The sequence below is a fragment of the Falco peregrinus genome, chromosome 5 (assembly GCF_023634155.1).
Source record: "Falco peregrinus isolate bFalPer1 chromosome 5, bFalPer1.pri, whole genome shotgun sequence".
NCBI classification, from domain to species: domain Eukaryota; kingdom Metazoa; phylum Chordata; class Aves; order Falconiformes; family Falconidae; genus Falco; species Falco peregrinus.
Window position 1 is genome coordinate 44,694,980 of NC_073725.1, and position 12,281 is coordinate 44,707,260.

At 55.8% G+C, this 12,281-nt stretch overlaps 1 protein-coding gene across 1 annotated transcript in view; it reads left to right on the top strand.

Moving 5' to 3' along the window:
• Nucleotides 1-7,980: 7,980 nt before the first annotated feature.
• SPAG6 (sperm associated antigen 6) overlaps nt 7,981-12,281 on the top strand; it is a 45,149-nt gene continuing 40,848 nt past the window's right edge. The window contains exons 1-2 of the mRNA XM_055806631.1: nt 7,981-8,079; nt 8,159-8,254. Coding sequence (XP_055662606.1) covers nt 8,055-8,079; nt 8,159-8,254 — 121 coding nt within the window. The 5' untranslated portion in view covers nt 7,981-8,054. The remainder of the gene's footprint in view (nt 8,080-8,158; nt 8,255-12,281) is intronic.

Sequence of the window (12,281 nt, forward strand, 5' to 3'; positions counted from 1 at the left end):
GCGGGGCAGCGGCGGCCCCCGCCGCCAGGTACGGCCGCGGGAGGCGGGTGGCGGCTGCCCCGGCCGGCACCTTGCGCCCTCCCCGTTTCGATACGGTGACATTCGGAGACAATGTTTACTCGGAGAAGTGTTTCCTGTTTCCGCTGTTAATTTTTAACGTTCTTGCTTCTACTCCTGCGTACTTGAAACGGATTTCCTTTATTTTACTCTAAACAGTTTCTTTTTCATGTTTTCTGCCTGTCTGTTACCGGGAGGACGCCGGGAGAAGGACCGGCTCCGCCGTCTGAGAGCCGTGGGTCTCCGCTCCCCGCGGTTCCAAGCCGTTGCCCCGCTCCGAGAGCTGCAAGCCGCCGTCGCTTTGTGCTTTACAAACTGAAGAATTGCAAGGATTCTGGCAGCACGGATTTTTTTACAGCTCTGCCTCCTTCACTCCTTTTCCCTCACCGCTAACAGAGGAGTCCCGCCAGGACAACAGAAAAGCCGCTAAAGCCCGGTGGGGACCGGGGCAGCTTTCGGTCCCGCCGTCTTTGGGGATGGGATATCTGTATTTATTTAACAGCAACGATGTGGGGATGCGGGCTAAAAGGGGAGGGAAAAAAAAAAAAAAAAAAAAGAGAGAGACGGTAACGGGTAAAGCACGAAGAACATGAACCTCCTGCGGCATGCGGAGGTTTTCCCTGCTTGGGGCGGCCAGGGAGCGGGACCGCCATCCCCGGGCGCCGCCGCCGAGCCGCGGGTGCGCCGGGCAGGACAGCGGCGGCCGCGGGAAGGCCGCGAGCGGCGGTGGCGGACACTGCCCCGGGGCTGCGAGGAGCCCGCAGGCCTCCCGGCCGCCCCGCCGCCGGGGCGTGCGGCTGCCCCCTCCCCCGGGCCGCGGAGGGCCGGCGGGGAGCCGCGGTACGACCGCGCTTCGCTCCGCGCCGCCTCCGCCGACGGGAACACGGCTCCCCCGGCCGGCGCGGAAACGTGGCGCTCGGCCCCCGCCGGTGCCACGGCCGAGGCCCAGCCCCCGGTGGCTGCCCCCGCCGTCCCCCCCGCCGCCGGGCGGGCCGGGCCGGCTCCGCGCCCCCCGCCGCCGCCCGAGCAGAGGCCATCTTGCGCCTGCGCAGCTCTCCGGCCTCGCGCCCGCGGAACTTCCCCCGCGCGCCGCCAGATTCGAACGGGGCGCGAGGGGGGCGGCGCGCAGGGACCCCCACGGGCGCCCCGCACCGCACCGTGCCCCTCCGCACCGCACCGCGCCCCCGCGCAGCGCTGCCCGACCGGCCTCCGCTAGCGCGGGCGGCCGCGACGGGATGAGGCGCCCCGCTCCGCCGCGGGGCCGGGAGGAGGCGGGCGCGCCCGGCGGGCAGCACGCCCGGCCGCAGCCGCCCCCCGCCGAGGCGTAGCGGTGCAGCCCCGCTCCGCCCCGCGCCCCCGCCGTCCTGCCCGTAGGGCGCTCCAGCGAGCCCGCACGTCTCGGGGTGTGCGCACCGGGACGTGACTTTCCGGCGTCCCGGGCAAGCTGCCGGGCGCCGCGGTACCGTATCCCCGTCCACCCTGCCGCAGGTAGCCCGCTTCCCCCCGAGGCTGGCCGGCCCCGGCTTTCCCCCAGGGCACGGCGGGGCCCCGGTACGCCCCGACCTCCCCCAGAGAAGGGAGGGGGCCGCGGTGGCCATTTGGCGCCTGTATTTTCATGGCACGCAGCTGAATATCGCACCTCGTCTAGAGAGACAAAGGGCTCTATGTTCCCCATCGCCAGGGAAAGGCAGATGCCTTCCCCGCTGCCCGCGCCGGTGGCGGGGGATATTCCCCGGGGAGCGGCCGGGTGACATCTCCCCGGTGGCAGGGAGGCACTTTCCCAACAGCAGGGCCAGCCAGCAGCACACACACACACACCGCGCCCGCCGCGGGCTCCGCGCTGCCGGTGTCTCTCGCACGCCGCATCCCCGGTGGAAGAGGCCGAGGCCGGGAGGCGCCGCCCCGCATCCCGGGGCCTCCGCGGAGCGCAGAGCTCTCGGGCACTCCTGCCAGCCCTGGCATTTCGCACTCTTCCCTCTGGATGTGCTGGGGACGCTCGAGAGGTGCCTCCTCGACGAGGCACTTTCTGATCTGTGAGATAACACCGTGCCAAATACCCTGTCGCTGTCGGAGGCCTCCGAAATGGGCTGATCCTAAAAAAAGGAAAATAAACGAAATAGAAATAAAACCAATCACCAGCCCACCCCACAACAGCCTTGCATACGCAACCCCAAAAACTTTACATGGGAAACGCGGAAAAAAACCCCCACCAAATCCAAAACAAAACAAAACAAAACAAAACCCAGAGCAACGTGAAAAGAGTGCTGCAAAGGAAGGTGTTGGCGTGGCCAAGGGGCAGAGGTGCTGTGAGAGTGGTGTCCCTGCGAGGCAGCTGTCTCTGCGCGGGGTGCGCAGCCTGCGCACACCCTCCGCGGGGTCCCGGCGCCGGCAGCCCGCGAGGCGCAGCCGGGTGCGCAGGGCCGCGGCTCTGCCCGGCCACTGGGTGCTACGGTGCAGCCGGTCGGGACGTGTCCCACACGCAGGGGTGAGAGTTTGATTTCCAGGAGGGGTGGGCTGGTTGCGGAGGGCGAAGGGCTGCGGCTGGAGCCCCGGGGGACACCGCGCTGCCGCTCCGCGGGCTCGGGCGCTATCCCCGGGCAGGGGGCGCGCAGGGAGAGCCCCCAAGCACCGAGGAGCCGGCAGCGGGGGGAACCGGCGGAGGCGAGGCAGGCGCTCAGCGCCGAGAGGGATGCCTACAAGCCACGAGCTGCCATTTTGTCTCTTTTAAGTGTGTTGCCTCTCCTCTCTCCTGGAGCGCGGTGCGCAGCGGCGGCAGCGGCGGCTCCCCTCGCCCTGCTCTCCCCGGCCGCCCTCCGGGGAGGCAGCCCGCGGCTGCTCGGAAGTCCCCTCGGGAAAGCGCCCACAGCCCCAGCCTCCCCAGCCCTGGCGTTTTCCTTCCCACCTCCGCACTAGGTGCTCGGGGTTTGCAGGCTGTTCAGCTGATTTGTTGCTAATAGCAACCACACGACAGCGATTTGCAGCCTTTGCTGCTGCCAGTGCCTCTCGTTACACCTTCTTCTGCAGACTGGGATATCGTCGTCTGGCTGCTGCTTGTCCCCACCCCTCTAACCACAGCAGCCAGGAACAATGATGGGGCAGGAGGACGGAGCGGCCGCGGGGCGAGCCGTGGGCTCCGCCGGGTATCGCGCAAATTTGGTCCTTCCAGATCGGGAGCTAAACACTGGCCAGCCCCCTTCCCCTCCCCGACCTTCCCGCCGCAGCCGCGCAGGCTCCGCGTATTTCGCATTGTCTGGCAGCATTGTTGTGAGCTGCCAGCGCCCGCAATCCTACCGGCACGGGGCGGGAGAAGCGCTGCTGGGTTTACATATGTAGATGCGGGCAGCGTTCAGCGCCAGCCCGACGCACACCCTCCCCCGGAGCAACAGACACAAAGGAAGACCTCGTTCCTTTCAAGTCCCCAGAATAAATTAGGCTCTGGCTTTCAGTTTTGGAACGTCCCAAAAAAATATTTTTTTTAATGGCACTGCACAAACGCTGACGGTTCCGCAGGAAACCAGAGGTGTAACCATACGCACGTGGTAAAAGGGACTCAGCCCTGCCAGCTAGTATTTCCTGGTCCCATCCTGCAAGTGAACCTGAAATGTTTTTCCCTTATCCAGTTTATTTATCCCTTATATTTTTTTCCCCTGATTTTGCCTAGTGCAATGGCGACGCACCAATCTCCACCAGCCAAATCTGTACCGTTTACATGTTTATGATTACAAATGTCTGCTCAAATGCCAGCGTCGCCCTCCTAGGTGAAGAAAAAGGAGAAGTCCTCCTTCTAGTGCTTTTGAAGTACCTCGACATTTCTTCGCCTTACAGAACTAATTTGCTCTATGGGAAGGTCTCACGGACTAAACTCACCACCGAAAATCCAGAGAGGGGACCCCACAATAGAGTGAGTCGCTGGAGCCCCGAGCCGAAGATCAGGGAAAAAGAGAGGGCACACTCCACTGCTACGGTCCCACTGTCAGAATTTTTGCTAAAACCACGTAATGGTAACGCCTAACTTAAAATTGAAAATTTAATTATTCAGGGACCCAGATACTATATTTCAGTGCAGGCTGTACACGGAGTTGGAGTCCCCTCACTCAGAACACTCTCTTCGAGAGAGCACTTCGGTTCCCTGCGCCCCATTGACTCCCACTAACCTTTCCCCGCTCAACCTCCCCGCCCAAAAAAGTCCCCCGCAAAAGCCCAGCGCTTTCAACTCCGGTCCGCAAGAGCGAGAGGAGGAGTTTGCGCGTTCCTCTTCCCACCAAACGCGCTCAGTCGTGCAAGCACGGGGTTAAAAAAATTATTTCTGTAACCCTGCAAATATCTGCTCAAAGCTTCGAACAATTTGCCAGGCGCGGAGGAGACCCTCCAGAGGCAGATCGGGCGACCCAGCGCCGTGCCGAAAGGCGGGGGGAGGTGGGTTGGCCCGGGGGGCGGCTCTGGCTCCAGCCCTGGTGGCCCGCAGCCCCGGCGGGCTGTCCCGGGGAACGTCCCCGCAGCCCGGTGGGGAAGCCGCCACACCACGACGCAGGAAGACCTCATCTTTCAATGAGCGCCACGCAGTTTCACGTCGTGGAGGAGCAGCCACGGCTTGGCCAGCCGCCCCGCCGCGGGGCGTGAGCCGTCGAGGGGCAGCGAGCCCGGCCAGGACCCGCCGCGGCGCCCTTCCAGCTGGGGGGACCGGGCAGCTCCCGGCACGGGGGCTGAGCCACCTGTTGCCTCGCACCTGCGGGGACGGGACCGAGCCGGGAAAGCCCGTGGGAAGCCCCCCCGGCACCCCTCACCCCCTCCAAAAAAACTCCAGAGGCAACTTCGCCCTTCACCGGCTTGGGAAAAATGATGCTTCCCCGCCCCGTTACGGGTGTCTTTCCAAGTGAATCAAGGGCTGAGATCAAAGAACACCCGCCAGAAAGCGAGGGCACGTTATTAATTTGGATAATTGATGCCTATTCCCCTGGTCTCCGGTTTATTTTTTAAGATGACGTGTGCAGTAACGCAGTCGTTACTAACACCACCCGCCTAAGGATACAGGTTTCCTACTAATGAGCACCCCAGCAGCAGGCAGTGAAGTCTCACAACTACGTCATTTCCATAAATGATTTTCCGTCTTCAGTACTTTTGCGAGAACCGGTGACATTTCCGTAGACCGCATTTGCATGGTGTTTATTCCTCATTATTGTTATTAACCATGTGAACAGACTCTCAGTATCAAGCAACGAAATGTAACAGCGAATTTTGGAGGTACTCAGGGTGAGTTTTGTTCTTTCATTTATCCGAACATTAGACTTAATTAGACAGATAAATCAATTTATCTGTAATCGACACATCTGCTTAAAAAACCCCCCCAAACCTCTGGAAGTAATTCATCACCGTTTGTTTATTTTTTTTATTTAACTTAAGAACAGAAATAAGTATAAAGAAATGTGTTTAACAGCTGTTCCCTTCTCAAGTACACATGGTGATAATTTCCCAAAATATTTTCTGTGGCAAACGACCTTCTCACCAATCTGATTTAATTTGTCTCATTTATTTGTAAAGAACAGCACATCGCCTGTTTTGCTTGTTTGCTTAAAAAGATATTTTTTTAGTATTAAATACTCCTGGAAACACGTGGGTCATTTTAAGCTATGATATTGTTTACGGTAGCCCACCTTTTTGGAGCTGTGCAAACCCAGAGATTATTTATTAAATTTAGACGTCTTTCTTACACTTCTAAAAACTTTTAAAATGCGGCTGAAGTAACTTCAGCCTTTCAACTTTAAGGTATGAGACAAAACTTTTCACTATCTATCAATTAATACGTTTGTATAGTGTCAGTCATCTGATTGTGTACATTTGGAGCTTTGCAGAAGAAAATAGAAGCCTATGAAACCCCGAAGCCAATGTGCGATAGAGGGTGACTACAGAAAGGGACGGTTTTTGTTGAATAGTAACTCTGGTTTTCTGCTGTGGATCACAGTTCCACTTAGAGCAGCCTGATCGATAGCAGGGCTAACCAGTAACTTCGTTGACAAATATCCCCCGTCTTGGGAATCGCCCTCGAAAGATACTGGAGGAGATGCAGGGTCTATTTCCATTCAGATCCTGATAACCCTGATTTCATTTCGCAGTCCCACCGTTTGCATTAGTTGCTGTACAGACCTCCAAGGCTGTGTTTACTCATAGATGAAACCATGCCTTGGCTGACCGGTTACGAAGAAAATTATTCGTAAATAGCCCTTACAGCCAGAGACACCAAGATGGGAAAAGTGGAAGGTAGTGCCTAGCTCATGGACTGGAATGATCAGCTGTTGGGAAAAAAAAATTAAAAAATAATGTTATGGTGCACGGGGGTAACTAGTGCCTGTACTTGGCAAAGTCAGCGGGCTTACTGCGCGGGTGCCCGGTGCGCGGCCCCCTGCGCGGCTGGCCCCTGCGCGGAGAGCGCAGGCGCTGCCCCCAGCCGCCGGGCAGCCGCGCGGTGCTGGCAGCTCCCGGCGCTGCGCGGGTGGCTGCGCTCGGGCTTATAATGGACTGCGCGGGTGCACGGAGCCGGCAGAGCCGTCCCTTCCTGCAGGGATGGCGCTCCCCCCGCGGCACGACCCGCGTGGCTCCCGGCGGACACGGTGGCCGTAGCCCACGGGCTCGCTCCTGCGCGCCCGCGCTGGCCGCACCGCCGAGGCGCCCGCGCGCTCCGCGCCCCGGGTGTGCGGGGGCTCCGTGGCCCTGCACGGGGCGAGTTCGTTCCCCGTGCGGCGCGAAAAACCCCGGCGTGGGCCGGCGCGGCGGTGTGAGGCAATCGCGGAGATCCCGAGGAGAAACCGCAGTGGTGGCAAGAAAGAAAGAAAGGGGAAGAAAAAAAAAAAGAAAAACAATTAAAATCAAAGGACCCCCCCCTCCCCGAAGAATAAAGGCGCGGCGGGGTGCGGTGGGGGCAGCTCTGGGAGCGCTGCGGCTGCCCTGATTTTTCTTTTTTCTCCCTTTTTATTTCTCCCCCACCCAGGGAGGGGAGGAGGAGCGAGAGCCGGGCGGGGGGACCCCGGAGGAGCGGCCGGGCGATGCGTGGGACTCAGCCGGGGCGGCGCGGCTCTCACTCTCCCTCGGCGAGTCGCGCAGCAGCGCGGCGGGACAAGGAATCTCCGCTGCAGCGGAGCACCGCGCCTCCCGCCCGCTCCGCGCCGGGGCCCGAGGAGCGGCTGGCTGCGCGGGCGGGGCGGCCGGGGCAGCGGGGAGCCTCGCCCGCCCCGCGAAGCCACCGGCCAGCCCCGTAGCGACCCGTCCCGCCGAGGCGGACCGGCGCGGCGGTGTCACCGCTCCCAAATGCGGGGCCGGGCAGGCTCCGGCCCGCCCGCCCCCGCCCCCGCGCTGCGCGGGACGCGGAGGGACTGCAGCGGCGGCCGCGAGGGACGAGCCCCGGGTGCGGCTCGGGCGAGCCCCCGCGCAGAGCCCGGCCCCGTCCCGCAGCCGCCCCCCACCCCGGCGCCGCCGGGCGCAGCAACTCCCTGGCATGGACGGCAGCGCGCGCAGCCGCCAGTGTACGCTCCTTTGTAACTCGGTGTCCGTGTGCACCCACAGGCACGTCCCCGCGCCGCTGCGTGTGCCTGTGCCGTAGGTGCGGTACGGGGGCGTGAGCCCTCTCCCCCCAGAGCTACGGGTCGGTACGTCCCGCGCATCTCTATAGGTGCCTGCGCCACACCTGCGCCCAGCACCTATATGTTTAACAGACGTGTACGACATGCCGCCATCCGGGTGCAGCCCGCCCGGGCTGCATCTCGTGCCCGCTTGCACGCACCGCCGGTCGGTGCGGGGCCGGGGGCCGCAGAGCGGCGCGGAGCGGGGCCGGGGGCCGAGCTGGGCCGGGGGCAGCGCGGGGCGGTGCGTGGCGGGAGGGCGCGTGACGTCACAGGCGGCAGTGGCGCGGCCCCGCCCCCCCGCGGCGCGGCTTCCGCCTGGTTGCCAGGGCGACGGGTACACACAGTGCGGCCCTGCGCGGGCGCGCAGCCCGCTGCGCCGCCGCCATGAGCCAGCGGCAGGTCCTGCAAGGTAGGCCGGGGCGGCGGCGGCCGGGGCCGGGGCCGGCGGGGCGGCCGCTGACCCGGTGCCCTGGCGCTGCCGCCCGCAGTTTTCGAGCAGTACCAGCGCGCCCGGACGCAGTTCGCGCAAGCGGTGGCCGAGCTCGCCTCCCGGCCGCAGAACATCGAGACCCTCCAAAACGCAGGTACGCGCTCGCCGCCCTTTCGCCACGGGGGACCCGGCAGCGGGGAAGGGGGAGCGCGGCGGGGGTCGGGGGCCGCGGGGGAGCGCGGCGGTGGCCGGGCCGCGCCGTCCCGGGAGCGCCGGGCTGCCAGGGAGCTTCTCTGCCCCCCGCCCCCCCCCCCCCCCCCCCGCCCCAGCTTGGCCGCTTAATTCCAAGGACTTTTCTCCCCCGCGGGATCTGGCCCGGTCTCCCGGCCCGCGGTGCGAGGCCGGCCTGGCCGATCTCCTGCGGCGCGGTGGGAAAGTTAATTACGCTCGTCAGCTGCGTGCGGGCTGCCCCGCCTGTGTGCAGGGTTATTTCTGTGTTTGTTTTGAGGCAGATGCCTCTGGCTATGATCTCATAACTTATTTTTATTTCAGGGAAAATTTCTCAGTATAACCCGCTTCTTCATTTACTCCCTCATGCTTCTGACAGAGCTTTATATAAAGTACAGAAAACGGAATTCCCCCTGAAGCCAGCGCTGACTTGCCAAGGAAAGCCTACTTTAGAAGTAACTGGTTTTGTGGTAGCTTTACAGGTTGTTCCTAAATTCTTCGATGCTTTCCACCAGCAGATTTGCGCAGTTTAGGAGGGATTCGCTTTTGTTATATTGCTGTCGTGGGATGTCGTGAACCAAATTGAGCGTTTTTAGAAACAGGAGCTGCGGGAGCACTTCTACCAGCTGTTGTGCTGCTGGCATCTGGCAGACCCACTCCGCTTGGCCAAAGTTCCTGAGCTTAACAGAGGAGAAAGAAGTGCTCAGTAATTGATTACCTGAAAGACAGTTTGAAGAAGTGCTATAAATCAGTAGTTGGTTTACCATATGGTATTTGTGAATTGATTAGGTTTTGGTTTGTCTTGGTTTTGTTTTAAATACTTGTTTCCCAAAGCTAGTAAAGTGGTTGGTCTTTTTTGAGATATGATGGGATCAAGTAAACAAACAAACAAAAAAGGAAAAACAATCATGTAATTACTTCCAGTTTTCTGTATTTGTATCTGTTTATGAAAAGGGTTTTATTGAAAAGTCTGTCACTTAAACTCTTGTTAAAGAAACATTTGCTTTGCTTATGGGAGTGGCATGCCGACACCAGGCCTTTTGTATTACCTTGCTGTGCCTCTTGGTAAGTTTTTTTTTATCTTTCAGTGAGTTAATGCCGCTGCTTCAGTTCATACCAAATGGACATCTTGGCCATAGGAATAACTTATGTCTTATTTGTAAGAAGAGATCCCTCTGTGTCCGTTTATAGTTCTGGTTTTAGTTGCTCACAAAGAGATCCCATTTAGGTAGGCTTCTTACTGTTTAGTGTTTTTTAAAATGTAGACAGTTTCTATCTCAAGAAAGCAAACAAAGTGCCCAACTAACTTTTAGTTAAATTGTACTTCTTAAAATATTTTTTTTGATGTAATCTGGTTGGTAGCTTTACTTCAGAACTGATTTGTTGCTTGTGCAGAAGAAATAATCAATTCACAGGTCTGCAACTTGTCTTCTGCTCACACCAGGTGTGGATCTGAAGGTTAATTTTACAAGCATGAGGCTCTGGGGCAGTAATGTGGAAATGTGCATTTGTGTAGGTTATCAGCCTTCTTGGCTTATTCTGGTACTGAGCTGCTTTTCCATAGGCTTTAGTTTTTCAGATGCTAGAAGAGAGGGGGATGTCTGCAAATAAGGTATTTCTTATTACAATTTGAATGGCTGAGGCCCACAGATGTTTTACCGTCTTCCCTAACCTGTGTCTTTAAAACTAATGGATTAAAATGTTAGCTGTTAGTTTTGACCTTTTTCTGGATGTGCTAGATACAGGTTTTAAAACCTCTTCCTAAGTGAAATGTGATTACGTGGTTTTTAAAACCTCCCATCAAAAAATGTGATTTGGTCCTTTTTTAAAGCACTTACACAAATATTTTGAGGCATATCTGTCTAGCAGATAACTGCCATTCCTTTTATGGTGTTGATCTAGTGATCTCTGGAGCAGTGATTTGGGAAAGAAGGGTGTCTGTCTATACATGTATCTCTGTATAAATCCATATATAAAAGGACTGGGGGCTCGTTTCTTATTCTGGTAAAGAAAGTTAGCTATCCCTTAGGGAAATCACTGTTTTAAGAAGATGTGGGAAGTCTTTGCCTGCTGTCATTTTCCATTAGCTTTAGGAGTCAGGGGCACCTTGCAGGGTTTTTTGCTTGGATCTCAAAGGTTGTCAGGGTTTAGTCTTTTTATGGCTGAAGCAGAAGGCAAGATTACCGTGACTTGAATTTGAACAAAATGGAGCCCTTAGAAGAGTATGCTACAGTACATTTTATTATTTGCCTCAGTTTATATTCCTGGAATATCTGAAATTTAGACTGGCAGCAGTGAAAGATCGGTGCTCAAGGAATAAAGTGTTTGGTCCTGTTTTTAGAAGTCCTTCTGATAAACGCTTAGTATGTTATAGGAAAAATAAATACTGGTTTGAGACCTTGTTCTTTGTGGAGGTGTCTTTGGATACCATGCTAATGTCATGAAAGATGGAAGTGTGTTTAAAAAATACTTCTTTACTATGCTATAAGCCCTGCTTCTGTGGAATTAAGCCAGGTACAAGCAGTGGTATTGTTGCAAATTAGGAGATGGCAGACTGCAGCATGGAGGGAAGCAAGTGGCCAGGAGCAGAGGTAAGAGTTTTTTATGCTGGTTTGACTGTTGAGAAACCTTAAGGTACCATTGTTGTGGAGACTCCTGTGTATGACCTGTAAGGAAAACTGGTGGGAACTGGCAAACTGGAAGGAGGGCCAGAGACGGCCAACAGGAATCCCACCTTTTCCCAGAGCATTTCTCTTACAAGGCTTCTGTATGTCATCAAGTTCTGGAGCTGCCTTTCCCTCTGAGCAGAAATCGCAAAAGTGGCTTTAACCAGGGAACTAGAATCTGGCCTATTTACTTTGACACACTTACACAGCACTGGCTTTCTTGTGGTCAGGAATGTCTTGGGGATTTAGTGCCTGGGAGCTCAACAGCTTTCTGGTGGCAGGGAAGTACAAGGAGTGATGAGAGAAATCTCTTTGTCAGAACTCATTCCTGTGTGTTCCCTGACTCTGTGGCTGGCTTTGATAAGGTTGTTCCTTATGAATAAATACGACCATGAATAATAACCGCAGGATTTGTCGTTTGAATGTTTAATTAAGGGATACTTGGAAAAAAAAATCTCCTCCAAAACTCCTAAACATTTTTTGTTTAGTAAATATATACTTGGAACAGTGCCAGAAAATTAATTTATCAAATCCTGTTTCTGGAGGACTGCTGAGTAATGGGAGAAGCTGCTTTGATAGTAACAGCTTTAAACATATTCCTTAAAATAAATCTATTCATTTGGCAGCTACAGCTCATGAAGTTTGGTCCTGGAATGCATTAGTGAGCTCCACACCCCCTCATCCTTCCAAAATTGTAAATCCTACAGACTATTTTCAGTTATAATGGCAGATGAACTTGAGCTCTTTCTTTCTTTCTTGCGCTGAGATTTAGGCAGCTTTCTGTCTTTTAGAAAATTTAGGAGAAAATCTGAACTGTTTCCAGTATGTTTCTATGAGCCGTAGTCGCTGAGGGCCTAATTCTTCTTTCTTCATCTGCCTTGTGAAGTGTAGCACTCTGTAAATAAATAGTCCTTTTGAAATGGTGCGGTTTTAAAATTTATTTTCTTAAAGGCATTTACAATTCAGCATTAGTAAATGTATCAGAATAAGACTGTAGTTGCTTCTGAATATTCATTTTTGTATTCTTACGGTATCAATTAAATTTTTATTTATTTGCATTAGGGCTTGTGGTGATGGGTTCACTGCTTTTTTTAATTTGTAAGGTATTTAAGGATATCATTGGGATTAAGAAACAGTTTAGTCTTGCAACTTAGCCTTTGACTTTAAAGCTATTACAAGATCAGGTCTTTAACCGCTTTCTTGGGACTCATCATATTATTAAGCATAATGGCTGTGGAAGTCATAGGGAAAGCTGAGTCTGGAATCTGGAAAAAGAAATTTGAAGCT